This window comes from Siniperca chuatsi, linkage group LG18 (genome assembly GCF_020085105.1).
Source record: "Siniperca chuatsi isolate FFG_IHB_CAS linkage group LG18, ASM2008510v1, whole genome shotgun sequence".
In the NCBI taxonomy this organism is placed as follows: domain Eukaryota; kingdom Metazoa; phylum Chordata; class Actinopteri; order Centrarchiformes; family Sinipercidae; genus Siniperca; species Siniperca chuatsi.
Window position 1 is genome coordinate 5,146,151 of NC_058059.1, and position 26,488 is coordinate 5,172,638.

The following is a 26,488-nucleotide window of genomic DNA, read 5'->3' on the forward strand; positions in this document are numbered from 1 at the left end:
TGTAGAGTTGTAGACTTTTTTTAATGCAGTAGTAGAAACAATATTCTACCAGTGTACCTTTCTCTTAGTATGGGACGGAGTGTGGTTGCAATTGTACAAAAGAACTTGTCAATAGTGGGCTTTTTAAAAGAACAATAATGATTAGTGCTGCAACTAACAATTTATCTGCTGATTATTTTCTCAATTAATCATTGACCAATCAATGGTTTGGTCTATAAAATGTTTAAGAAACTGGGATGGAGTCCAAGGTCACATCTTCATATGTCTTGATTTGTCTGACCAAAACTTCAAAAACTTGTGTGATATTCAATGTACAATGATATAAAACAGAGAAGCAGGAAAATCTTCATATTTTAGAGGCTGAAACCAGCTATTTTATGGGCTGAAAAATGACTAATGATTAATCAACTATCAAAAAAGTTACATATTATTTTTCTATGTGAAATCAATTAAGTTGATTTTAGGTCTCCAAATAAAGATTATTTTCTTAATAATAAATTTGGTGATTTAAAAAAAAATTCTTGGGATTGCTCGGTTAGTCGATGTCTTTGACCCAGACTGAAATACTGAATAATAAACTATTTTATGGATTGCCATGAAGTTTTGTACAGACATTCATGTTCAACAGAGGATGAATCCTAATGAGATTGGTGACCCCTGTCTCTAGCGCCACCAGCAGGTTGACATTTGTGGTTCTGAGTGAAATGTCTCAACAACTATTGCCTCAGCCTTAGCTGTCTTTACGTTTGTTTGAATGCTAGCACGCTGAACTAAGATGGTGAACATGGTAAACATTATACCTGCTAAACATCAGCATGTTAGCATTGTCACTGTGAGCATGTTAGCATTCTGACGTTAGTATTTAGCTCAAAAGCGCTGCTGTAGACTTATTCTTGTTTATTAATTTATTTTTAACTAATAAGATGTTAGCAAAATAGGGAAACATGCCCATGACAATTGTTTAGAGCCCAAGGTGACATCCTCAGATTGCTTGTTTTGTCCGTCCAACAGTTCAGAACACCGAGATATTCAATTTACAAAGATGTAAAATGGTGAAAAGCAGCAAATCCTCATGTTGAGAGGCTGAATTTTCTTGTTGATCAGTTAATTATTTAACTTTATCTAATTAGTCACTACTTGTAAAGTTAAATATTGTGCAAAAAATACCAAAGAAGTCACTTTCACCATGATAGCAGCTGCAACTTCAGCAGCTTGTTGCTGATTGTCTATAAAACACAATAAGTTTACAGCAGAATCTCCCTAAAGTTCAAATTGTCTGCAGGATGACTGTGTCCGTAGAGTCTGTGCCATGTGAAAATGGTCTATGAGTAACCTCTACGGAAGTGTTCCACCTCCCACAGTCAGCCACATCAAAAGGCAACAGTACGGTTGTCATGGTAACAGCAGATTGTTTTGGTTGGTTTGGGCGGTTGAGGCTGGGGCTGATGATGAGGGGGGACATTTTTATGAGTGGCTCTTCTCCACTTTGTCATCAGAAATGTCTCTTCTAGAAGAAATAGGACCCCCTTACTGACCTGATGCACATGGAAAGTCTTCAATCATATTGAACAGCTATTGCCCCATTTGGACCATCCTCCTTTAGATTTAATTTTAAGAACTGTGTGTTCAAAGTACTTAAAACATTTATAAAAACAGAGTTTATTTATGCATCAAACATAAATATACTTAATTTGTTACATGTTTAATCATATTGTCCCGTCTCTAATGTAGTGAATTGCATCAAAATGACCAATTGATGGTAGAAAACAATACAGAGACAAAGAGAAGCAGGAAATCCTGCCATTTGAGAAGCTGGAACATGAGAATGTGTAGCACCATTTTTGCTTGAAATATTACACAAATGAATAATCGATAATAAACATAGTTGTTGATTGTTTTTCTTTAAATCAATTAATCAACTAATCGTTTAGCTCTAGTTTTATTCAACCATAAATTAGTTACTGTCACAGCATAGTGATTGCCCTGCTCTGTTTGCTCTCCTGTTTTAGCATTGTAAAGGGTCAGTGCATCCATTTTACAAAAAACATATTAAACCCTAACCTCTTATGGACTACTTCTTCAGTAGAAACTGTTCACAGTGAGGGCTGTGGATTATCCAGAGTAACTGGGACATTGTTTCTGTAAAGAGTTTTTCTAATCAAATTTTCCACTGCTTTCAGTACCACAAAAGAAATTCCATTAACCTCCATAATATTGGGTTGGAGACAGAAATCTCAGACGAATAGCTCAAAAGCTCAACACATATAACTGAAATGAACATATTTGCATGGCTTGATACCACTAGGGGTTAGTTTAAAACATTCTTTATGTAATATTCTTTGTGTCATTTGGATGAACTGACTCTTTAGGCAAGGCAAGTTTATTTGTATAGCACATTTCAACAACAAGGCAATTCAAAGTGCTTTATATAAAACACAAAAGCTACATAGAGCAATATAAAAAGACATCTAAAGAGTTAAATAGAAAAGAAAAACAAGATAAAACAGGAGAGTTAAAGTTAGTTTACAGTAAGAAATTCATCATTATTCGATTTAATAAAAAGCAGCGGCAAATAAAAGTCTTCAGGCTTGATTTAAAAGAACTGAGAGTTGCAGCAGACCTGCAGTTTTCTGGGAGTTTGATCCAGATATGTGGTGCATATAAACTGAACGCCTCTTCTCCGTGTTTAGTTTTGACTCTGGGGACAGAAGGCAGTCCAGTCCCAGACGACCTGAGAGGTCTGGATGGTTCATAACGTAGCAGAAGATCAAAAATGTACTTTGGCCCTAAAACCATTCAGTGCTTTATAGACCAACAGTAGTATTTTGAAATCAGTTCTTTGACAGACAGGAAGCCAGTGGAAAGACCTCAGAACTGGAGTGATGTGATCCACTTTCTTGGTCTTAGTGAGGACGCGAGCAGCAGCGTTGTGAATCAGCTGCAGCTGTCTGATTGATTTTATTTTTTAGAGAGAGAGACCTGTAAAGACACTGTTACAGTAGTCTACTGAAGGTAAATGCATGGACAAGTTTTTCCAAATCCTGCTGAGACATAAGTCCTTTAATTCTGGATATACTCTTAAGGTGGTAGTAGGCTGACTTTGTAATTGTTTTAATGTGGATGTTGAAATTCAGGTCTGAGTCCATGACTACACCAAGATGTCTGGCTCAGTTTGTGGTTTTTAACATTACTGATTGAAGCTGAGTGCTGACTTTTAATCGTTCCTCCTTGGCTCCAAAAACAATGACTTCAGTTTTATCTTTTGTTTAATTGAAGAAAATTCTGCACCCTCAAGAAAACGCATGAATGACCAGAGAGAGCGACATCAGCCACCACAACCCTAGAAATGTTCAGACCCTTGGAGATGATTAAGTCCAGAATGTGCCCCTTGTTGTGAGTGGGCTCCGTCACATGCTGAGTCAGTCCATAGTTATCAAGAACACAACACAGTTCTTTAGTCCCTCTGTCCTGGAGGTTGTCAACATGGATGTTAAAATCACCAATAATGACTTCACAGTCAAAGTCAATACAGATTATAGACAGCAGTTCAGTAAAGTCATCAAAAAAGTTTGCACAGTATTTAGGTGGCCTGTAGATATTTAGAAATATAGATCAAGTAGAGGAATTCAACTGAAGAGCCATATATTCAGAAGAAGCAAAATTTCCACAAGACATCTTGCATTGGAGGGAATCATTAAACAAAATGGCTAAACTCCACCTCCTTTCATATGCACGCTAGCTTCGTTCATAAAACTGAAGTTGTGAGGGGTAGACTACACAGCTGCACTGTTATCATGGTCTAACCAAGTTTCAGTTAAAAACATGAAATTGATTAAATTGATTAAAAACGTTTTTCCTGCCAAAGGCCTGTAGTTGAATAATGCTAAATTCAGTGTGTTAAAAGCATTATCTGCCACATTTTTTGCGACAGGCTGTGGCTGATGAGGAATGAATGCTAAATTTGATAAATTTGCAGAACCAGTTGAGTGCTTCCTGTTTCTTAGATGATCCTCCATTCTTTTTCTATTACCTATCAAGACAGGAACTGAGAAAGCTGCCAGCACACAGGGCCCCGGCTTGTCCGTGCGTCATGAGTGCCATTAGCCTTGTAGCCTGGACAGCAGATATCAGTAAGCCTGTTGCATTTTGTACACTAGCAACTGGATGTGCTGTACTTTTATCAGGCTGGGGAGACAGGATGATTCTGAGGCTGTCATGGGGGGCTGGGTGCTGTAACTGTGACAAATGTGTCAAAACTGGCGGAGGACTTAAAGCCAATGGTGGAAGTGGGTGCCGAGGAGGGTTTAGGGGAGAGAAAATGGGAGTAGAGCGAGGGAAGGGACAGGGGGTAAGTTTTGTTCCAGCAGTGACCAGCTCTTTCATCTGGTCAGTGAACTCCAAGAGGAGGGAGGAAGGAGAAAGGGTGAATCCTCACGGGTGGTTGTTGGTGAGGGGGGTGGAGACTCTTCCTCTCGGCTCCGATGATTAAAGCTCTCTTCAGGCGGGGGCTGGGGTAGCTCTCCTTCAAGGTTTCTGCCACCCTGTGTTATGTCCTCTTGTTTTGATTCCTCTTGTATCTTGTCCTTGGCAGAGGGAACAGATGGGTGACGCAGGAAGTAAAATAGGTTAGAGATGAACAGTTTTACTCCTGAGAGAGTACATCTGCCTTAAAAAGATGTCTGTAGTACCAGAAGAAGTTGAAATTGTCAATAAAATGCACTGAATGGATGGTGCATCCAGCTGAGAGCCATGTGTTCAGTGCCAACAATCTGCACAATCTCTCAACTCCTCTTCTGACTGGTGGTACAGGGCCACTGATAAACACCTCATCATTTAGAGAGCTGACTGTATTCAACAGATCAATAAAGTCCTGTCTAAGCACTTCAGACTGTTGTTTCACATTTCCACATTTGGGTGTGCAGCCACGATATGCAGGATTCTTTCTGTCAAGTCAGAGACCATATCCTTGGGCAAGAGTATTTTGGTGTTCTTACTGTACATGCTTCTTGCATCTTTTACAGCGAAATCACTCACAATCAGAGTTTGAAGCCCTAGTCGTTAGCTTTCCCTGTAGCCTTTTACTTTCTGAATTATTCTTAGTCCTTACCCTGCTGTGTGAAGATGAGAGGTTATCCAGGTCATCAGACAGAGATCCAGAGTCCTGCAACAGTGGAGCAAATTTGTTCTGCAGGTGCACACTTGGTTGTTGGGGAGGTTTGTTGCTAACTCTCCCTTTCGCAGCTGTCCACGGCTGTGTCGTGGCGTTCTGCCTGGATGATAATGCAAGCCAGCCAGTCGCATCACAAATCTCAGGGCACTGGGCTCTGCCTGTTACTCGTCCTCCCATTTCCCAGGGAAATGATTTACTCTTAGGCTTTGCACCAAGAGAGTTCCAGGGAGGACTACTACTTGTAGATTTATTACCCGTTACACAGCCCTCCTGTTTCTCGGTAGTCTTATTGGTGCTAATTAGCTGTGTGTTGCTCTTGTCCACTGCTTTGAGTCCATGGTAAAGTGGTGTCATTGCCACATAGTTCCAATGATTTATAAGTATCCAGGGGCCACTGCTCATAATTTCTAGCAGAAAAAACAAGAATATCAGCAAAAGAATGCAAGCAGAGGTGAGAGCAAGCAGCAAAGCCTCTGCACTGTAAGAAAGCAGGAAGCAGAAGCCCTTTAATCAAATACATGCTGCTAAAATCTGAACTAAAACTCAGACTGCATTAAAACTGTCTAGCATTTTCCTGGCAATACCCAGCAAGTAAAATAGTGGAATAATGGAAACAAAAGACTTGAAATGGACGTTGCTGAATAGTGGGCTCCTTTAGTGTATTACATGTTTGTTGGCTTCAGTTTGTTTTGGGTCGAGGGGTAAAACATGACTGAAGTAGACCAGAGAACAGTTTAACAAGAGGTTTGTCAAACAGAAAATTAACATCACCACACATGTTGGGCTTCTGGGTTGTGGTAAGCATGACATTTCATGATTCTGACAGTTTTGAAGAGGATTAAAATTTCTTGCATCTCCTGATGAATGTTAGGTTTCAGTGCAGTTCATCACTAGGTGGCCTCTAGTTGCTTTTTTTTCCCTGCACAGAGTTCTGAAGTGCAGAAGGACTTTAAACCACTAAATATCTGACTTCATATTTGGAAGAACTTCACTCGTGTGCAGCATGAAGACTGGGTGATTTGGTGTTTCCCACAATCTGGCATGTTCACTGTGCGTGGTTGACTGCATTTCTCTCCAAGCAACAAGGCTTGATTTCGGCCTGAGAAACGCATAAATTGGAACATCAAGGATTTTGATACTTTAAAGGATAGGTTCAAATTTTTTCAAGTCTTTTTAATGATACAAAATCACTTGCCCATATGTACATTGAAAGAGTTATTGGTTAACCCTTCCTCCTGTCAATACTGCTGTGAAGAGATTCCTTCCTAACGTGATTCCAATGTAAAAGATGGGGGATAAAGTCCACAGACCTTGTTCAGTGTAAAAAATTTGCCTTAGCAGTCTCAGTTAGACAAATTGTGTGGGTATCTTCCAAAATTACGTTCATTTTAGTGCGAAATTCCTTCTTTCTGTATCTCCGGACAGTGTTTCCTTGGTGAGCCACAGAGGAGGTACAGTTAAAGTAAATGAATGAATTTTGTGCTAACAAGACTGAAGTCTATAGCCATGCTAGCAGCTCTATTAATCTGTACTAAGGCACAGTGGTGTTAGAGCTAAATGCTAACATGCTCACAACGGCAATGCTAACATGCTGACTTTTAGCAGGTATAAAGTTAATCATTTTCAGGATCTATCTTTGTGAAGGTAAACCGTTTTGCAGGTATTTGGTCTTAAAGCAAAGTATTGGACAAAATCAAATGTTTACCTGTTGGTGGCGCTAGATGAAGAGGCTCACCAAAGTTATTACAATTCATCCTGAGGGGAACATGAATGTCTGAACCAAATTTCATGGCAATCCATCCAATAGTTGTTGAGATATTTCAGTCTGGACCAAAGTGACTGACCGATCGAGCCATCCCCAAGAATAAAAAAAAAAATCCCCAAATGCATTAATAAGAAAATAATCTTAATTAATAATAATTAAATCAACTTAATTAATTTCACATAATTCTTTCATCATTATTAGAGCTATTAGAGAACTATTTTGATCACTGATTAATCATTTGTCATTTTTGAAGATTTCCTACTTTTCTCGGTTTTCTATCATTGTACATTGAATATCACACAAGTTTTGAAGTGTTGGTCCGAAAAATCAAGACTGAGAAACTAGGGTGGACTTTTTTCACAATTTCCTGACATTTTATAGACCAAACCTTCGCTTGGTTGATGATTATTTAAAAAAAAAAAAAAAATCAGCAGATTAATCACAAATGAAAATAATGGTTAGTTGCAGCCCTAATCATTATTGTTGAAAAGTTAAGGGGTCGCTAAAATGAATGTGTATAACAAATGTTACGGCAATCCATCCAATAGTTTTATTGAGATATTTCAGTCTGGACCAACCAACATTGCCATTTCTATTTCCAGGCTGCTAGCGTAGCTAAAAAGACTGTCACTTTGAAAGATACCCACATGATATTGACTGTGACTGCTGAAGCCTCATATTAGAGTTGGTTAAACTTTGGAATGAATTTTTGTGACTGATCTCTCACCCTGGAATAGTATTAGGGAAGGACTTCTTCACTGCCAGTATGGACAGCAGGAATAATTACAGCCTTCAATAACTCTTTTAATGTACATAGGGGCTTGTGTTGTTAGACTGAATGTGAACCTATCCTTTAAGCTCTTATCTTTCTAAATGACAGCAGAGTGATATTAGCTGTTTTTAAGTTTTGATTACATTCCATTTGCTTTCCAGCAATTAATCCGATTAATGGAAACTTGGCACAGTGATGTTTAACTTAACATAGACATGTTTATCCAGTAGTTTGAGCTGAACTAACTTTTCCAGTAGCTTGATAATCATGACATCACCTCCCCTCTTCCCGGCTGTATGCAGAAGTTGTTGTGTTTAAAGCACAAAGCAGCTGCTTCTTGATAAACTCTACTCTGTTTGAGCTGACCCGTCATTATCTCACTGAAACTAAAGCCATCTTCAGCTTCACTCATATTTCTCACTAATGGTTGATGGCAATCTGCTGGAAATTATTAGAGGTGTCTCAGTTTGGTATTTGGTGTTAAGTACATGAAACAGCTCCTCAAGAAAAAGATCTCCCCTGCAAACAGAACGATGTCAACAAACCGACATCTTAAAGCTGTTTGAAACAATAACATTGAAGTGTTGTCTTTTGTCTAGTTTTCCCCTTTTTAGAATTACTTAGAAGGGTAAAACTATTGTTTATGAATTCTGAGCTGAATATGTTTTTGGATTATGTTTTATTGCTCCTTTCTGTTGACCTCACCAGATTTATCTACAAATGAGTGAGCGATATTGAAGTGATAAACTTTTATCAAAATTATGACATGTGGGACTGTTTTTTTCAGCTTTCTGGTTGCAGTTGCATGGTGTTGTCAGGGACATATCCCTTTGCTGATTGGCACCTAGTTTTCTTTTTCTCCCTTTTCTAAATTCGTCTGCAACACTCACTAAATTACATGACCTCATGTGGTAAATATTTGGTTTACCTTGGATTCATTTGTTAATCTTTCCTACCACATTTTATACAAATAGAATCATGAGCAAAAAATGTTCATGACTTTTCACGCATCTCCTGTGCTGAAGTTTCCTCCTCTAGTGGCTTCAGCTCATTCATACTGCAGCCTCCTCTGTGATACCTTAGTCTACAAAGATCCTGTAAGAAGCTAATAAGCTAACACATTGATCTTATTCAGTCTTTGCTGCAGGAATGACATACTGTAGCGACATCTGGATGCTCTCTTTGACCAGTGTTTCAGAATAGATGAAGCTGAATGCGGGGGGAGGGATTTTATTCACATAAGAATTGAGATTTTTACCCTCTATGATTCTGAATCGATTCACAAAGGCCGAAAATTGATTTTTGTAAGTTGTTCATAAATTTACGTTGACGGAACGAAAAAAGCAGAACTCAGCCGCAAGAGCACAGTGCAGCGCCTGGACAATATACAGCTAGAGTTATCTTGTCTTCAAAAAAGGCAAGTGTTTGGGTGCATTTTGGATTCAATAACTTAATAATTGGCTTTGCATGACGAAAGTGAAGTTTTTTGTACCTCTTCACCCAGAGACCGGACTCCAGCACTATGAAATGAGGCCCGCTGAACAACTCAACATACTGCAACACTTTACAAAACTCCCAGCCAACTCTGGTCGAGTGAGGAAAATAACTGCACCCGTACAGCGTTTTAGATAGCAATGGCTTTTCCAGGGACTAAATTATATCACAGTGCTGAAGTCAGACATGCTTTAGTGTAGCTTTAGATACCCTGCGTTGTAGGTTTGGGCGATATGACAGTATATACTGTGTGACAGTAGAAATGTGTCGACCGGTAGAGATTTGGCAATACCGTTTCCACTGTTGGAGCTATCCCTTAGTGTCTCTGCTATATATTCGAGGCAGGCTATGTAGCAAATCAGGGCTGGATTCTCACGTGATCTCGCGATTCTCACATGAACTTGTGAATCCAGCTGCATCGCATGGTAACGTGATTTGGGCAGCAGGAGTGACGTGAGAGCGGCAGTTGGTGGCGGTAATGCATCTCTAAGCTGGTTTGCGCAGAAGAAGAGGGTCATGTCCAGATGGTAACCCTGGATTTGCGAAACTCGCGAGATTTGTATGCGTTTCTTCATTGTGCGTGTTTCCAAAGCTAACCAAGCAGTTTTGTTACCTAAACCTAAATCTCACCAGAGTTCCCGCAAATCCGAGGTTACCATCTAGTCAGTGAGAGTGAGAGTGACAAGAAAACGTGGAGGAGGAGAGGAAAATTGTAAATACAGAGCAGGACGAGTTATTTTTCTTTGTATGGAAGTTCCAAAAAAAAGAAAAAAAGAATCAAATGTGATGAAGTACGGTATGGTTATTTTATACCAATTAAATATATATTGTTTTTTGTCAAGGACTCAAGTGACTTTAGTATATGTATTTGTACAGTACTTTAGTAACTGTGTGTGTGTTTGAGGGATGTGGTGATGGTGGTGCAGATGATGTGTTAGATTGATGGCTTTTCTACAGATGGACGGCGACTCAATATATTGTTTGCCACATTGTACACAGGTTTAGTTTCTATTGTTAATTGCTGTCCTCAGTGTGGACCGGCAGCTAGTTTGAAATTTACTGTATCTACATGATTTATTTTAAGCTGTGTGTTCACTTTATGCCCTCCATGCAGCAGAGCCAGTGTTGACAGTTATTGATGGCCAGCCGGCTCATCTGCACATCAGAGAGCAACAGGCAGCTTTAGAGGAAATAATTTACCTCTGTTTGTTCCCAGTTGAATGTCGTGCAGTTGTTGTATATTAGTGCTACCATACTTTACTCCACCAAGCCATATTTACTGGTGTACCAAAGTATTTTAATAAATAGTACAGTTTGTCTGTGCTAATAAATTTACGCTTGAACAAGTTGGTGTCACATTAGCATTTATCTTTATTTCTCTACTGGTGTTATCTGCTAGATCTTAGAAATTAGCCTCAGATAAGGAAAGGGTTTCACTTCAACTTTTAAGCTTCATCATTTAACAGTTAACTTTCACAGAGATTTTATTAGACAATTTCTCTGGATTAAAAACTACGGACGTCACAGAGAAAGGCGTCACAGGAGTGAGAACGATCACTTCATGCTCCCACACATTTTCCATATGTCCCTGTCCAAGCTGAGACCGCAGAGTTCCTCCAGCTGTGTGCATAAAAGCGCTGAGTAGCTGCTAACTAAGGCCAGGCTGAGTAGCCTCTGTGAAGAGCAGCCATCTCTCACAGTGTGGAAATGTCAGCTGGATGGAATGAGGCAGGCCTGGAAACCAGGGAGACCCTGCTGAAAGCACAGCTCAGCAGAGAGTACCAGTGTTATAACTTATACCGGGACTGTTAAAGCCATAACTTATGCACAAAATAACATGTTTGGAGCCACAATATTAAGCTGGCAACACACTAGAATCAACAGTGCATGAATAAACTGGAGCATTTGAGAAGGATTTCTGTAGGCCAACAGAAAGATGTCCACCCTGTAACTGTGGTTATTCTTGTTTATAAGATAAAAAGGATAGTGTATTATTTTATAGCCCGTCAGATACTGGATTTTTGAGGTTGATACTGATATTGATATTTGGGCATTTTAAAAAATCTGGTAATGACACATCGGCTGCTTGGTAATTTAGTTTTTTAACATAAACACGACATAAACAATCAAGACAACAAGATACATACTAAAGCTGTCACTGCCCAATAAAGGCACAACGGCCCAAAAGAGAATCTTTAAAACAAAAAAACAAAAACAAAGAAGTTGAATTGTGTCATTAGAAATGTTCCAAGCAGAACATAGAGACCTAGCAGGATTGCAGTTGGCATGAATGTCATCAACACCCGAGAGAGGATTATAGTCTTATTCAGTCATGTAAACACCAATGGAGACCTTGTTCAACTTGATATCTGAGTTGACACATTCACAGCTTCATTCTGATGGATTTTTTTTTGTCTTTTGGGACTTTGCTGATGTATTTTGGGACAATGTGTATTGCTTCTTCTGAAAGCCTAAGAAGATTTGTTGAGTGTCTACTGTCCTCTTGAGTTGGCAAGCGACAGTGTGATTGTGACAATAGTATTGCACACATATTTGGAATAATCTAGAATTGTGATTGTCAGCAAAATACATCAAAGAGGAGCTATTTATAATTAAGTAATCATAGCAAATGCAGTCAAAAGTAATGGGTTTATTTTAAAATTCTGACAGTCAAATTATATCTACTGCTGAGTTTTGAAGGAGACTCTTTGTGTGGTTAATAACCCCTGAACATCTTCACTTTACAACACTGAGTTCACTGGGGCATGCAGCGCTGACAAAAGACTCTCTTATTGCAGTCAATGCGTGTCTTATATTTCTTTGTCTGTTTTAATTGACAATGATAATTTCTCTCCTAGCTCAATAAGACCATTAATTCACCAAAGGAAGGATTATTTGATTATTTTGGGGACATGTAGCCTAAATTGGATTGTGTCTACTACTATCTGAACAATTTTATGTGGAGTTCCTTATCTAATAGGAATTAGGATGCATTGTTGGTCGGTTGGTCTGTTAGTTGGTCCACCACTTTGGTACAGACTGAAATATCTCAACTGGATAGATTGCCATGAAATTGTGTACAAACATCCATAGTCCCCAGAGGATGAAGCCTACTGACTTTGGTGAGCACCTGATTTTTTTTTTCCCCCTCCAGCACCACCATGAGGTTGACATTGTTGTTTGTTGAGTGAAATGTCTCAAAAACTATTGGATGGATTGCCATGAATTTTGGTACACACATTCTAGCGCCATCATCAGGTCAATTTTCACACATGGTGAACACGGTTAATTAATACACCTGTTAATGCCATTCCTAAAGCCAGGACGGTAGCGTAGCACTGTCATTGCGAGCATGTTAGCATGCTGACATTAGCACTTAGCTTAAACAGTTGAGTCAAGCCCCACTAAATGCAGCTAACGGCTGGACTTAAATATATATGTTCCTGCTTTATGAAAGATGAAAGCAGCCCTGTAATCCTTCTCATCACTATGACATTAACTGCAGCGATGAATGACTGATCACTGATCTTATTAAGGATATAGGGCCCTGTGGTTGATTAAGCGCTAACTCAACCCAGCCAAACACAGCTATTAACAAAGGGTCACATTCAGTACAGATCATTCACCAGTGTCACTCTAATCCTTAAACTAATGCCTGGAAGTGCAGATCCTCTAATCTGTAAAGAGCACAAGCTCATTTGCGCTACCACACTGAGACAACAAAGGGAAGGGATCTCCACGCAGAGTTTGCCGTCTGTGGTTCTGGTTGAAGCCGCTCATAGAAGTAACTGCAATCAGAAGCTCTCAGCAGATGTGCTGGCGAGCCTCAGGAGCGACCTGAGAGGGATTTGTGATGCCTTCAGAGCCATATTAGTTCATGTTTGTGTGAGCTGGGACATTTTTGGTCTGCTCAGTGTCTGCACATGGCCTCTAGCTGCCTCAAGAGTTAGACTGATGAGGATGTAACACCACATATGAGGATGCATGGCTCTCCATCTTTCTGTCTCTTTTTGTCTCTACCACCGTTGTTTGATTGTCACAGTTGCCAATATTATCAACATGATTAGATGTTAAACAGTATTTTGAGGCTTTTTGACACACAACTCTGCCACAGCTCACCTGTCACTGCCACTATTTTGTCATTTGAGAGTATTTAATTTATTCTGCAGTTAAATCATGTACTTGTACAGTAGCTTGCTGTCATTATTTCACCTCACATAACCCTCCAGTCTAATCAAGTCTATAATTTTTGTGATATTTGCCAGCATTTTATGAGAAACAAATCACGAAACAAACTCTTGGCAGATGTAGTTTCTTACAAGTGTCTTGCAAGTGTCACGGGTTTACAAGAATTATAGTGGGTCATTAAAACTAATGAGGTCATCTAAGAGGTAGCCTCTCTGTGTTTATAAGTTACTGACAGTTTGTTTATAATAAATTTGGTGACCCTTCCGACGAACAAACTCCTAATAATCACATAACAGTAGTGGATGGAAACGTACATTAAATCGCATTTTCTTTTGCAGATTTTCTCAAAATTCTGTTAAAATTTGCTCTACTTCGAATGAAAATCTAGCTGTAGATAGTTAAATGAAAATCACCTGTGTGTAGTTATAGTTGACTGTAGTATAAATACACCTGTATCCAGACCTGTATACTCCAAGAAAAGGTGATTGAAAAGCACAAGTCAGGGGATGATACAAGAACTTTTCTGAGTCACTGAACATCAGTGAGAGTACAGTGAAATCAGTTATTAGGTAATGGAAAGAATTTGGCACAGCTGTAAATCTAAACCATGTTTAGAAGGAGGCCCTCAAGAACTTCTGGGGGGGTGATGAATACTTTTTTAATTATAGGAATAGGAACTGTATGTGCAATTCTATTGATTCATTTTTAGAGAAAACCTGAAACAAAAACTTTCCTTCACCACTAAACAAAACTAATGTGGTGCACGAGTATTCAATATTTTTAGCTATTTTTATAACACAAAACATTGACACAGCCACTTTATTTCAAGTCAGACTGTTCCCCATTCTATCTTCCCCTTAGTTTTGTACTCTTTAACTAGAAAAGATCAAACAGCACATATACCCCCTACTTTAAAGCCTCTTGCTAAAACACTCCGTAATTGTATTGCTACATAATTAAACATTATGTAAGTAACCATGTAAATATTTCAACGTAATCCATGTGTACATGAAAAACCCCCAAATGACTCAATGAGTCTTTCATTGTACAAGTCTTTTTTGCAATGTAATTAAATGTAAACTCTCTGCCAGTTGTATGCAATTAACAGTTTTAACATTTTCCAAGTTGTTGCATATAAACATAGTATTTTGTAGATATAAACTGATATACCTGTTTGACGACATAGCACATGTTTTCTCAGGTTTTGTGCATGTCCATAAATGAAAAAACTTAACAGTCAAGTCATTTTTTGTAATTTTCATTCATGTTTGAAAAGAATATAACTGCTACCTTTTATTGACCTCATGGTTCATTTTAGGTGAGCAGTTGAGCCTAAACTACCCATGACCCATTGAGTTCTATGATTACAACCCTGTCCAAAGGTCAGACTGGAGACTTTGCTTTTCTTTATGCCCGTTTCAGCCTGTTGAGATTATAGAGGACTGGACCAAGTAGCATGTCAGCCCAACTGTATGGATTGGATGAAGCAACCATAATTTCTAGGAAAGAATGCCACTATATAAACTACCAATAAATGTTTAGTCTTAGGCAAGTTCTGAAAGCAAGCCGTTAAGTGCACAGAAGACTAGAATTCATTTCAGTGCACAAAAGGACGAAACTTAATAGTTTCTTTTAATGTATTAAAAAGAGTCCCATGCAGTCTCTTGAGGAAGAGACTATTTCAAATGGAGTGTCTCAAAAACAATTCAGTGAATTGAACAACCTGTGAAGCATTGCTACAGATTATTATCAGTTAATCTGCTGATTATTTTCTCGATTTAATACATTTATTGGTCAATAAAAATGTTGGAAAATAGTAAAAAAGAAAGAAAAACACCCATCACAGTCCAACATAACATCTTCACATTTCATGTTTTGTTGGAAACCCAAAGAAAATCACTTTAATGTCACAAAAGATAAAGAAAAGTGCATAATCCTCTGAACTGAGAAGATGGGACGTGGGAATTATTTGACATTTTTGATTGAAAAATGATTAATTGATGATCAAAATAGTTGCACACTGTCCAGACACAGGCCCGATACTAAAGAATATTCTGCTTACTCTGGTATAAGACTTTAAAAAACCCCAGCAAATATTCACATCTGAGAAGATGGAACCAGTGAAGCTGTGGCATTTTGGCTTTTAAAAAAAACGATTAATTGATTATTGAAATTGTCCCCAATAAAATTTTCTGTCGATCAACTAATTGTTTCTGCTCAACTTCAGCCACAAAGTTAACAGCTTTTTACCATTTTATGGTGTTGGATTGCTTTCTTAACTTTGCGCTTCTCCCTGCTATGTTGAAACTAAAACTTGGTTCTTACTGTAGCTTACTTTATTATTTCACTGGATTCAAATTTTTCTGTATCTTGTTATGGCCACATGTTGAATCAAATAAGGAATTGGATCATTTTAAGTTGGGGAAGATCTATCTGTAACACCTACTTTAATCTCCAACACAAGCACACCTGTGTTGTTTTAAGAGAGGAGGGTTTGGTCTGGCCTGAGTCTCCTTACAGAGCCATCTGCTTGGCAGATTTACACATGAATGTGTTTGACTATGGTACTTTTTTACTACTACTGTCTGACCCTCTCTTCATTGTGGATGTCACTAAGTTTAAGTCAGAGGTGCTGATAGTGTTTGATGGATGCTAGATTTTTACATTTTTAGCTATGCTAGCGGTGTGGCTCTAGGGATGGCAATGTCCACGACTTTGGTCCAGACTGAAATATCTATTATCTTCTATTTGATGGGTTGAAATATTGTATACACATTGATGTTCCCCAGAGGAAGAATCCTACTGATGTTGATGATCCCCCGACTTTTCCTCCCCTTACCCCAGCAGGTTGACTGGTTTGTTTTCAAGCAAAATATCAACAGCTTTTGGATGTGTTGCATGTATGCATGGCTGTGAGCCTTAGCCGTAAGTGTTTTTGTTCCAGCGGTGGCAGACATCCTTCAGATTGTCTTGTTGTAATCATAACTGCCATTTTGTTTATAGTAGCAGTAGCAATAGCTTGCAAATGTTTATGGCTTGTGCTTAAGCCACCTGAGCTGTATTGCAGTGTGTAGTACATGTGAAACACATGTGGAGTCTTAAATTAAAGGGGTCCACGGTGTGACCTATTTACTTGGTTCCACACACCTTCTCACATTCTTTAGGGCCCTCCTTCAGACCAGATCCCTGGGGACTTCTGAAGCTTACGAGCAGATTTGATTTAATGAATAGTGACAGATTTTATGAGTTTACCCTCTTCTTGTGAGTGGACCCTCTTCAGCATGTACTTGAAGTCCATTTCAAACATGCATGTTTCCTGTTTTGCATTACAAGATATTGAAGTACAGACACTTGTTGTCTTTGTACTTTGCGGCTTCGTTTACCCAACCATCCTGCAATGAAAAGTGACAAATCTACTTAGCTCTGTTGTGCCGTTAGATTAGTCAGGATTTATTGTTTTAGTCCATTAATTTGACTGTTTGATGCTCCTCCTTCTTGTCAGTTTATAAAAACAAGTGTCTGACTGGAATTTATTTATTTATTTTTCTTTAAGATTGCAGAAGTACAGGTCAAATCTAGATCTGAAAATACATATTTAACATTTTGTTCACAAACCGAGGCCCCATATGGAGCCACAATAGTATTGCATTTGTAGCTTAAGAAAAGAAGGCCAAACAAATCAGTGGTCAAATATTATCAAACAATTATTTCCAATAGAGCTCGAACAATTAGGCAATTAATTAATTAATCTATTTTATAATCAATTAATTGTTTGTGAAGCAAAATGCCAAACATTGTGAGGATTTGCTGCTTTGTTGTGTGTAATAGTAAATTGAATATCTTTGGGATTTGGACTGTTGGTTGGGGAAAAAAGAATTTGAAAATTTGAAGAAGTCAAAGTGGGTTTTTCACTGTTTTCTGACATTTTAAAGACCAATTGATTAATCGAAATAATACAGAAGGTAACTGTCAGAATAATCGCAAATGAAGATAATCGTTAGTCATTCGTTGCCCTTCTTAAACTTATTTTCCCTGTATTTATTTAACAATGTGTATCTGTGTGTTTCCATGGCTGTTAGGTACACCATGTTGAAGGAAAAACATCTAACAGTCTTGTATGAAACTAAAAAGTGTAAATGTACAGTCACCAGGTAGCAGTGATCTGAATTAGAGCTTAAACAATTAAAGTCAATCGAGAGCAAATTAATCTGCAACTTTTTAAATAGGTGATTAATCATTTAAGTCATTTTTCAAGCACAAATGTCAAATAATTCCCCAGTCCCATCTTCTCAATTTTGAAGATTTCCTTCTGTGTCAATAAATTGATTATATTTGGTATGGGACTGTTGGTTGGACAAAACAAGCAATTTAAAAATGTCACCTTGGGCTTGAGGAAATTGTGTTGGGCTTCCTTTTTTTTTTTTTTTTACTAGTTTCTGACATTTTATAGAGCGAATGATTTATCGATTCATCGAGAAAACCATCAGCATATTAATCGACTATGAAAATAAGCGTTAGTTGCCTAATCTAAATGATCCTACTCAGTCTAAAGGTCTTTTACACTTTGTATTCACAACAAACAATAAACCAGCATGCCGCGAACATCTTAACCAGTCTCACAGACTCGCTTTAAAGATTTAAGCTCCTTTATCCTCTTCTAATCATATTAAGATTAAACTGTGGAGACTGCGTCCGTATGGTGACATGTTGCCTGCTTCAAGTAGTCTTACATGCAGTTTTACATTCAGGTTTGGAGCCGACTACAACTGATAACACATATTCCCTCGCAGCTTGCTTTCATTTTAATGGCTGGAAGCAACAGTTAAAAATGTGTCTGTTTCCTGCTTATAGCATCTGTTAAATGTGTGAGAACGTAACTTTGTTTGCAGAAGAAATAGGTGTGTCTGAGCAAGGAAACGTTTCCTCCAGGAATTGGAGATTGGCCTCACTTTATCTGTCTCTTTTTATTAATTTATCATCAGTTGGATAATTGCTGGAACTGTTCAATCAGGGAATGTACCACAGATTTATTCAATTAAGAGTGCTTGCATGTAAATGTGGTTGCTGTAGATATCCATCACTGTGACAGAGCTGGAGAAAGATTCACACAGTGAGTCTTTATGAGCTGAAGGATTAATGTGAAGTATGGGAATAAGGAGTAGTGGTGATGGATGATTTGAGGGGGGATTTCCTCAAATTTGACATAAAATTTGAGCAAATTGGACAAAGATTATGCTTTGTTTCTGCAGCCTTAGTCGTGCAGGAGACAATCATGAATCATTATTGCAAAGTAATATGGTTGAAGGGAAACGTCTGTCTGCTGTCTACATTCTGACTTCACTTTCCTCTCATTCCCGGCTTTCCCCTCTAATTTTCCTGCACAACCACAAGCACTGCTCGCTTTGTCATGACTCCCAGTAACACTGGCATCTCATTTAAAGGCAGCAGCCCAGCTCTGCATCCATTAGTTACAGTAGAGGGAGGGAAGAAGGGCTGTGGAGGGAGGGAGAATGACGGCTATTTAAGGGTTGGAGTTTAAGCAGTGGGGGTCTGACCTAAACACTCCTCACACTTTAAAAGACATTTACTCCCACTCTCTCTCTCTCTCGCTCTCCCTCTCCCTCTGCTTTTGACTCACTCTCTCTCTGTCAGTAAAGGAGCTGAACCTCAGCCTGAGCTGTGAACGGTGAGGAGAGATAAGGAGCTGGCTGAGGGAGGACTGACAGAGCTGCCACCTTGCTGGAGAGGCTGCAAGACAGAGCAGTGACACAACAGAGCAAAGCATAATTTTCTTGGCTTCAATGAATGTGTGAAGACTCGGAGGAGCGCCTCATCTCACCTGCACAGGCTTGTGACAAGTAGATTGCACTAGTACAGGTAAGAAGAAATATTTGTGCGTTCCCCGGATGGAAATTTCCTTGGATTTCATGTGACAAAAGTCAGTTTTCTTGACTTTCATTCATTTGTTAATGCTCTTTGAATTGAATTCCCTTCAAAATGAATTGATATTATCATCTTCAAAATAGAGATATATACAGTAGTAGTTACATACATCATTAGTTGTATTTTTAGCAGTAGATTTCTGTCTAGCGCAAGGTTACCACAACACCAGAAGTCATCGATTATAGTTTATTGGAAGTACATTCTTTCTGTATACTGCAACTTCTTCTTCAGTCAGACACACATAGCAGCCAATGCAGAGATCAGAGGTGATGACTGACTGACTGAGGGAGTGAACATGTGGAAGAGTTATCCACAGCTTTGATCGTCTTAGTAGGAGGGCCAGCAGCCAACGCGCTTCATGCCAGAAAACGTTCTCTCAAATTTTGTCAGGTTGTAGATCAATACTCCTAAAAAAAAAAAAAACTGCGCGTAATCTGTGCGTGTTTGTGCATGGGGGCCAAAAAAATTTGTGTTTGTGTACGTGTAAGTATTCCTCTGTCTGGTGAGGTTTTGCAGACTGATGATTCATCTCACTACCTTGGGTAAAGATTAAGTTTTCATTGTGTGTCATTTTTCCATCCCAGAGATTCAATTAAGGGAAAAGTAGGTGGCAGGATTTGCCAGTGTGGGCAAGGAGAAAAAATACTTCCATTCAGTCCATTAGCTCTGCTTAATTGAAATCTAATTCTGGCTTACGGTGGTTTTAACTTTTGTTCATAAATAAATATTTCAGATGAAGAAGATTATAATCATTCAGTCCCTCTGATGTACTGTAGAATCTCAAGATTATTCAAGCTTTTTGTTAACTTTCAACTCGTATCTTATGTATCTCAATGCACATCAGGTCCCATCTGCAGCTATTCAGGCAGGGATGTTTTACAGCCTCTCTGCAACGTGCTAGATGTCCTGGGATGTGTCTGTGCAGCAAAGTGAGAAAGGTGTCTCAGTGAACAAACGTCTGTCAGAGGGACAGCTGGTTTAGTAGCTGGACCTCCCCCAGGGCTCATCATACACTGTTTCCCTCTGCATGACCTCTACATAAAGAGCCACGCAACTCAGCATCGCACTCCTCTGTATTTTATGTAAAATGTGTTGTGTAAAATGTCTCATTTTCCAGGGTCAGCTGAGCAACAGAGGAGTAGCTTGTGTGGCCTGAGCATGGTGACACTGGGGGTTAGTGAGGGCTTTGTGCCGGGCTTACTTGTCGAATAATCCATGTCGCTCTTTCTCCTAAATCAGAGAAACTAAATTAGCTCATGGTTGACATAATTTTACAGTACAGAATACTCGAATAAATGTATGTATATGATTATATAACTGTGCAGGTTCTGTGTCAGCTGTGACTGTGACAGTGTTGGGCCTTTAACATTGTAAATCTGCCAGTGTGTCTAGAATCAGGTGTGTGGGTTATGAGGGGGACTGTGCACAGATGGCTGATTTGTAAATAGTTGAATTTCTAGCTATTTAAAATCTGCTCTCATTTTCTTGATCATTAACGAGTGGAGGAATATCTTCTGATATCCTGCACAGCATTAAAAGCACATGCTGATAGAGGACAAAGAAACTAGAGCTGCAAAATTTCAGTTTGTCCAATACTTTGGTTTATCTATAAAACAGTTTGGTTTTCTTTGCAATCAGCATTACAGCATCATTGTTTTCCTATGAGGGCGCCCCCGTTTTGTTTTTCTTGTGCACGAGGACATACATGCATGATGCATGCAGGTGACGCGATACACGGCCCTACCAATGGATTCACGCTATTCCACTGATCAACAGGTGGCAGTAACACGCCAAGATATGCTGCGAGTTGCCAGCAGAGGCAGGGAAGAAAACAAATGCTGGATTTAAAATACATAAGAAACACACTATTGTGTTTTGGTGAGTAACACGGAGTGTAAACATCGTTTTGTCAATAAAATGTGAGAAAATACTGAAAAATCCTCATCATAATTTCCCAGAGGCCAAGGTGACATATTCAGATTGCTTGATTTGTCTAACCAACAGTCCAGAACCTAAAGATATCTACTTTTTTTGAGAAGCTGGAACCAGATTAATTTTCAAAGGAAACGCAGGGGATCACTAAAGTCATTAGGATTCAAATTTCAACCCATCAAATAGTTGAGGCATCTTCTTCTTCAAAAGAAGAAGAAAAAATCCTCTTATTACAAATCTTTTCTCCTTGATTGAGGAGAGACCTCATAGTTGCAAATTGAAACTGAAATCTACATCCTGTTCAGGCTCACCTGGGGACACATAAAGCTCAGGTTTATTATTCTTAAAGGACTACTTCAGGATGTGGGCAAATATGTAATCTCTTAATGAGGCAATTTCTGTTATTGTTGTATCGGCTACAGTAACTAGTCCAGTTAACTTGAGATGATTTCCAGCTGTTCCAGTTGCTATGAGAATCAGACTTTCCAATTGCCGCTCATGGCAAAAACAAAAAAGCTAAAATATCACAGATGAACAAACAAGCAGACGCACCGGATTAATGTTCACCACTAACCAGAGTCCTGACACTCTGCTGTCAGCCACAAATGTTTTCCATAAGAAGTGTGTCCAGACATGCTGCACTTGTATTGTTCTCATGGATGTGAATGGTTTAAACACTGACACTGTTTCATCGCCAGAAGCTGCGGTGCAGATTGCACAGATATATATGATCAGAGGCAAGAAGTTAAACATTAAATAATGCATGTAGTGGCACTTTCAGTTTTAATAAAAGTAGAGCTAACTGAGCCATTGTGTGGACATAGGACAAGTACCTCAGTGTCTATTTTTTTTTTTCTTTGACTAGGCAAAACAGATGTCGTCAGACCAGGGCCAACATTCCCAGTTTCTCTTTTCCACGCAGAAAAGTTCCCTTCTCTCTGCCAGCATGGGGGAAGAATACTAAAGCTACAGCAATTCTGGATTATAGTTTAGTGAACAGGTTATATTTATTTCAATTTTCTCTTCAAATTGTCTTCCCATGTCCTGTAGTCAAATGAGATGTCCTTGGTCAACCCCTGATCTGCTTAGAATGCTGTGTTCTTGGCTTTTTACCGTAAGCACTATTAGACTTGTTTATTTTACCCGTGTAATGTCTGTGAATACAGATAAATTGCTACAATATCAGATCAGTTTTGAATAAAAATCATATTAGGGGTATTTTACACACATAGAATAGCTGCATTGAGCGCATTTTCTGCTGAAACACATGCAGTGAGAGCCGTGCTGAGGATTTTAAGGGATTCATTCTTTACCTCCAAGACTGCAAATTATCAGTCTTTGTGTCTTGTAAAGTTTTTTAGAAGGAGATGAGAGACATATTGCAAGACCTAGTTTTCAGATTTACAACACCATTCGTAACCTACCTTTATCCTACCACTTACCAGATGTGCGAGAACTTGTGAAACTCAAGCTCAGTTTTGTATCTGTGCTCTAACAGATTAGTTGAAGGGGTGCAAAAACGCTGGTAAGGGCCACATGAAGAAAGAGAGGTCAGGTCAGAGGTCAGGTCAAAGGTCAGGACAATAACTGAAAGAAAAGAGGATTGATGAGGGGGGTCTTCCTTCATACCTATACCTCGGCTCCAACAGCTTAAAGGCACTGTGGTGACAGGAATTGGAAAATACTTGTCATACCCCTCATACCCTTTTATCATCCAAATAGAACCAAATAAAAAACAAACATAAATGAACAGAAAGTGACGGACAACAGTTTCAAGATTCTGATATTCTAGAAGATATTCAGTGTATGTGGTGAGTTTTGCTCAGGTTCAGGTCATATGGGATGGATGGTAAAGATGAGAAAGATTCCTATCTAAACTTTGTTCACATCATCAAGAGGGTTGTGTGATTACTGAGAAATACTGTGGTTGACAATATAAAACTATATTAAATTTGGGTTCGGTTACATTGAACGACAATGTTTGGCTGATGTGATGTGTCCATATTTTTTTGGTTTTCAGGCACCTCTGTATTAAGTGTCAAATTGGCTATATCAGAGCTTTCAGAAAAATCTGTGTTTCCCAGTCGCAATTATAGCTTGGATGTTGACGTGGACGCTATTTACCAGTTCAGAAACTCATAATTATGATAACTCTGTGTCATGATCCGGCATTAATCCTGTGGTTTGGGGTGTGGTTTGAGAAAGCAGTGGGAGGCAAATCTGTGGGTATATTTTGACGATTTTTGGATCAGTTTTCTTTCATATTTGGAAAGTTTTTATTTGTAAAGATTTGTCTAAATCTGGACGGGATGCTGAATTGTTAAGCAGATTTTGTTCTGGGATAAAAAATAGTTTTTTCTCTCTTCATGTGACAACCTAATATTTTTTTTTCCTCCTCCATATTTTTGTCAGTTTGTAGATTGATTCCCATCCATTATTTATGTGCAGGTACCATGATCTGTTTTGAATTTGTATCTGGTGGATAAAATATGTCCTATTCATGAATAGATGAGTGTCAAGGGAAAAAAAGAGGAAAAAAGGTGAATGCGGTCATGATTACGTTGAGATGCAACACTCAGCTTTGTTGAACATCTACTTTCATTACCTAATAGCTGAGTATCAGCATTGTTTCAAATAGTTTCCAGAAGCCTTCATGAGAACCTAAATCCAGATGCACCACATGTCTTTTCGTAGCTATCGCTGCATGAACTATTCCCTTCTGGAAGTCATTCTTCATTGGTTTGCATGTGCAAGCTCTGTCAGCCGCTACTAATCAAAAAGTCTGGACAAAGTTCTCCAATCTCTGGCAGAGATACAACCCCTTTAAAAAGCTATAGTTTGCTGCCTCCCAGACGTAGCAGCAGACATGCATGTGAACGTGAGGGCATACGTCCTGTCTGGTCAACATTTGCTGCATGTATGAGGGTGAGACGTTTAACACAGCATACTGTAGGTGGTTGAAGGAATAGCTAATGAGAAATACACAGAAAACTTAAATTCATCTAAAGCCTGCAAAGTCTGCCATGTAGCTTTCTGTTTTTGGGCAATTCTGTATTGGCTTTTCATATATCATGAAAAAAACTCTTTAAGCAAAGATGTTTCCATAAGTGAGGAAGAGACCAGTGCACAGACACAGTATATGAGTTAGTCTGTGCAGTCATTGTGGACCTTTCTATTGATTTTCAGTACCCCGTGCTCACTCAGATCCTTTGGAAACCCAACACTGAGTAATCCACACTGAGTAATCCAAGGAGGCTTTCCCACGCTGAGGAAGAAGCTTGTCATCAGTTCTAGTTTGTCTCCCACAAATTACAGCGTTCTCAGTGTCCAGCTGATGAAGTCATCTGAGAGATTCGTGGGCGAGAAGGAGTCCTGTGTATGGGATATAAATTCTTCTAATTTTTTATGTAATATATACTATTTCATGCAAAACAGCTGAGACTTTTCAACTATGTGTACAATTGCTATAAAGAACTTGATGTGCCAGCATAACTGTGGATTCTTTGGTCCTTTTTTATACAGCAGTACTTTCAGAGTGTATGTCTACTTTCCCTGGTTAACTCTTAAAGAAGTAAGTGTAAATTAAATTTGCTGTGGGATGAATCTGGGCTGTGTTAAGACCTCTTTTACTTGCTTTTTGTTCTTTTTACAAGTTCTACAAATGTAAAGACAATTAGCAAAGCAGCGGTTTCTTTGTTTACTGTAGCCCTATCACAAAGAATAATATCACTACATAAACCTCTGTTGTGTAGACTCCTGTACCCACAGTGGCTTGCAGTATTCTTCAGTCACTAATGTGACACAAATGATAACTAATCAGACTGACTCACTAAAAAAAGACTTGTGTCGACCAACAGAGAAGCCTGAACTTAGTTTGAGTAGTGTGAAAGGATCCTGGAACCTCTGACTTTGTTGTTTGTTCCAATGAACACGTTTGAATGTGTTTGTGGTGATTGACCCGCAAGGGTTCACGTCCTTGTCAGCAGCATTGCAGTGAGTGGAGAATTGGGCATTCAAATTGAGAGAAAATGGGGTAAAATCTCAAAAGTGGGGGGAAAAAACTTCATAGCTTCAAGGTGAACTGCAGGTAAATCATTTTCAGACAAACATATAATTTTGTTTTCTTCTCACACCAAAAGACATGCATTTTCAGCCACTAGGATTAATTTTGCCATGCTCTTCACCAAACCAAAGGGCTTAAAACTGGACTTGGTCACTGGTCGTTATAATAGCTGCTGAGTTAGGATGAGTTAAATGCAGAGTTTTACCTTTTTTAATGTTCACCTGCAGCTGAAACAGCACATTTGTCTAAAACAGTGGTTCCCAACCTTTTTGGCTTGTGACCCATTAAAACAAAGCAACATCTATTCGCGACTCTTCAGCACTGCTTGCAGTTCAACCAAAGAGTGACTTTATTTTCCCGTCTTTGTTTTGTTTGAAAATGTAATATCTAACATTTTTAGAGGCCTGAAGCGGTAAGTAATTACAGAGGCCAGTAATTCACAAGGAAATGAAAAGGATTTTGTGCAGCAGATTTAAACTGCATTTGTGTGATACATTTTCTTTCTGTTTTCCAGAACCTTTACCATTTGTCAGGATTGGCCTTTAGTCAGAGGTTCAAACCGCTATTTATTTGACTAAATCCACGTCCCACATCTAGCATGGGTACAAGAGGCCTTCTGGGCTGCCTTCTCCTGACTGCTTTGCTCAGCTTATCAAACGCTGGGCTCGTGAAGAAAATCCTACGGCATCGGCGACAGACTCTGGCATCCCCCGAAGAACAAAACATCACCCTCCCCGGTGCAAACCAACCTGTGGTTTTCAACCACGTCTATAACATCAATGTTCCTGCCAGTTCCCTGTGCTCAGTGAACCTTGACGCTCCAGAGAGCATGCAGCTCCATCCCACAGATGCAGCAGTCTCTTCGGGCCATCACTCCACTGAGCACACAGTCGATGGGGAGAACCAGATCATCTTCACCCACCGCATCAACATACCTCGGCAGGCCTGCGGTTGTACCGACGACATGCCCGGCCTGAAAGACCTCATGAGCCGGTTGGAGATGCTTGAGGGAGAAGTTTCAGCATTGAGAGATCAGTGCAGCGGTGACGGGGCCTGCTGCAGTGCACAGGTCACAGGTAGGTGTGATTTGTCTGTCATATATGGAAATGTAGATTACAGGCAGTACGGTAAAATTATTATTTCTCTAAAATTGCATTGTAA

At 39.1% G+C, this 26,488-nt stretch overlaps 2 protein-coding genes across 10 annotated transcripts in view; one reads left to right on the forward strand and one right to left on the reverse strand.

Annotated features, from left to right (window-relative positions):
* The window catches only part of tnca (tenascin Ca), a 52,295-nt gene that overhangs the window by 1,900 nt on the left and 23,907 nt on the right, over window positions 1-26,488 (forward strand). For 3 of the 9 annotated variants that reach the window (XM_044174208.1, XM_044174211.1, XM_044174209.1), the window contains exons 1-2: window positions 18,940-19,266; window positions 25,842-26,403. In XM_044174208.1, coding sequence (XP_044030143.1) covers window positions 25,926-26,403 — 478 coding nt within the window. In that variant the 5' untranslated portion in view covers window positions 18,940-19,266; window positions 25,842-25,925. Of the gene's footprint in view, window positions 1-18,939; window positions 19,267-25,841; window positions 26,404-26,488 lie in introns of those variants that run through there. The other 6 variants (XM_044174206.1, XM_044174207.1, XM_044174213.1 and 3 more) reach the window with 4 other exon arrangements.
* On the reverse strand, window positions 2,880-5,954 carry LOC122865583. The gene is made up of 2 exons (XM_044174216.1): window positions 5,108-5,954; window positions 2,880-4,583 (listed from the first exon to the last, which is right to left on the reverse strand). Exons 1-2 carry the CDS (start codon window positions 5,570-5,572, stop codon window positions 4,380-4,382), a joined length of 669 nt encoding a protein of 222 aa, XP_044030151.1. The 5' UTR covers window positions 5,573-5,954; the 3' UTR covers window positions 2,880-4,379.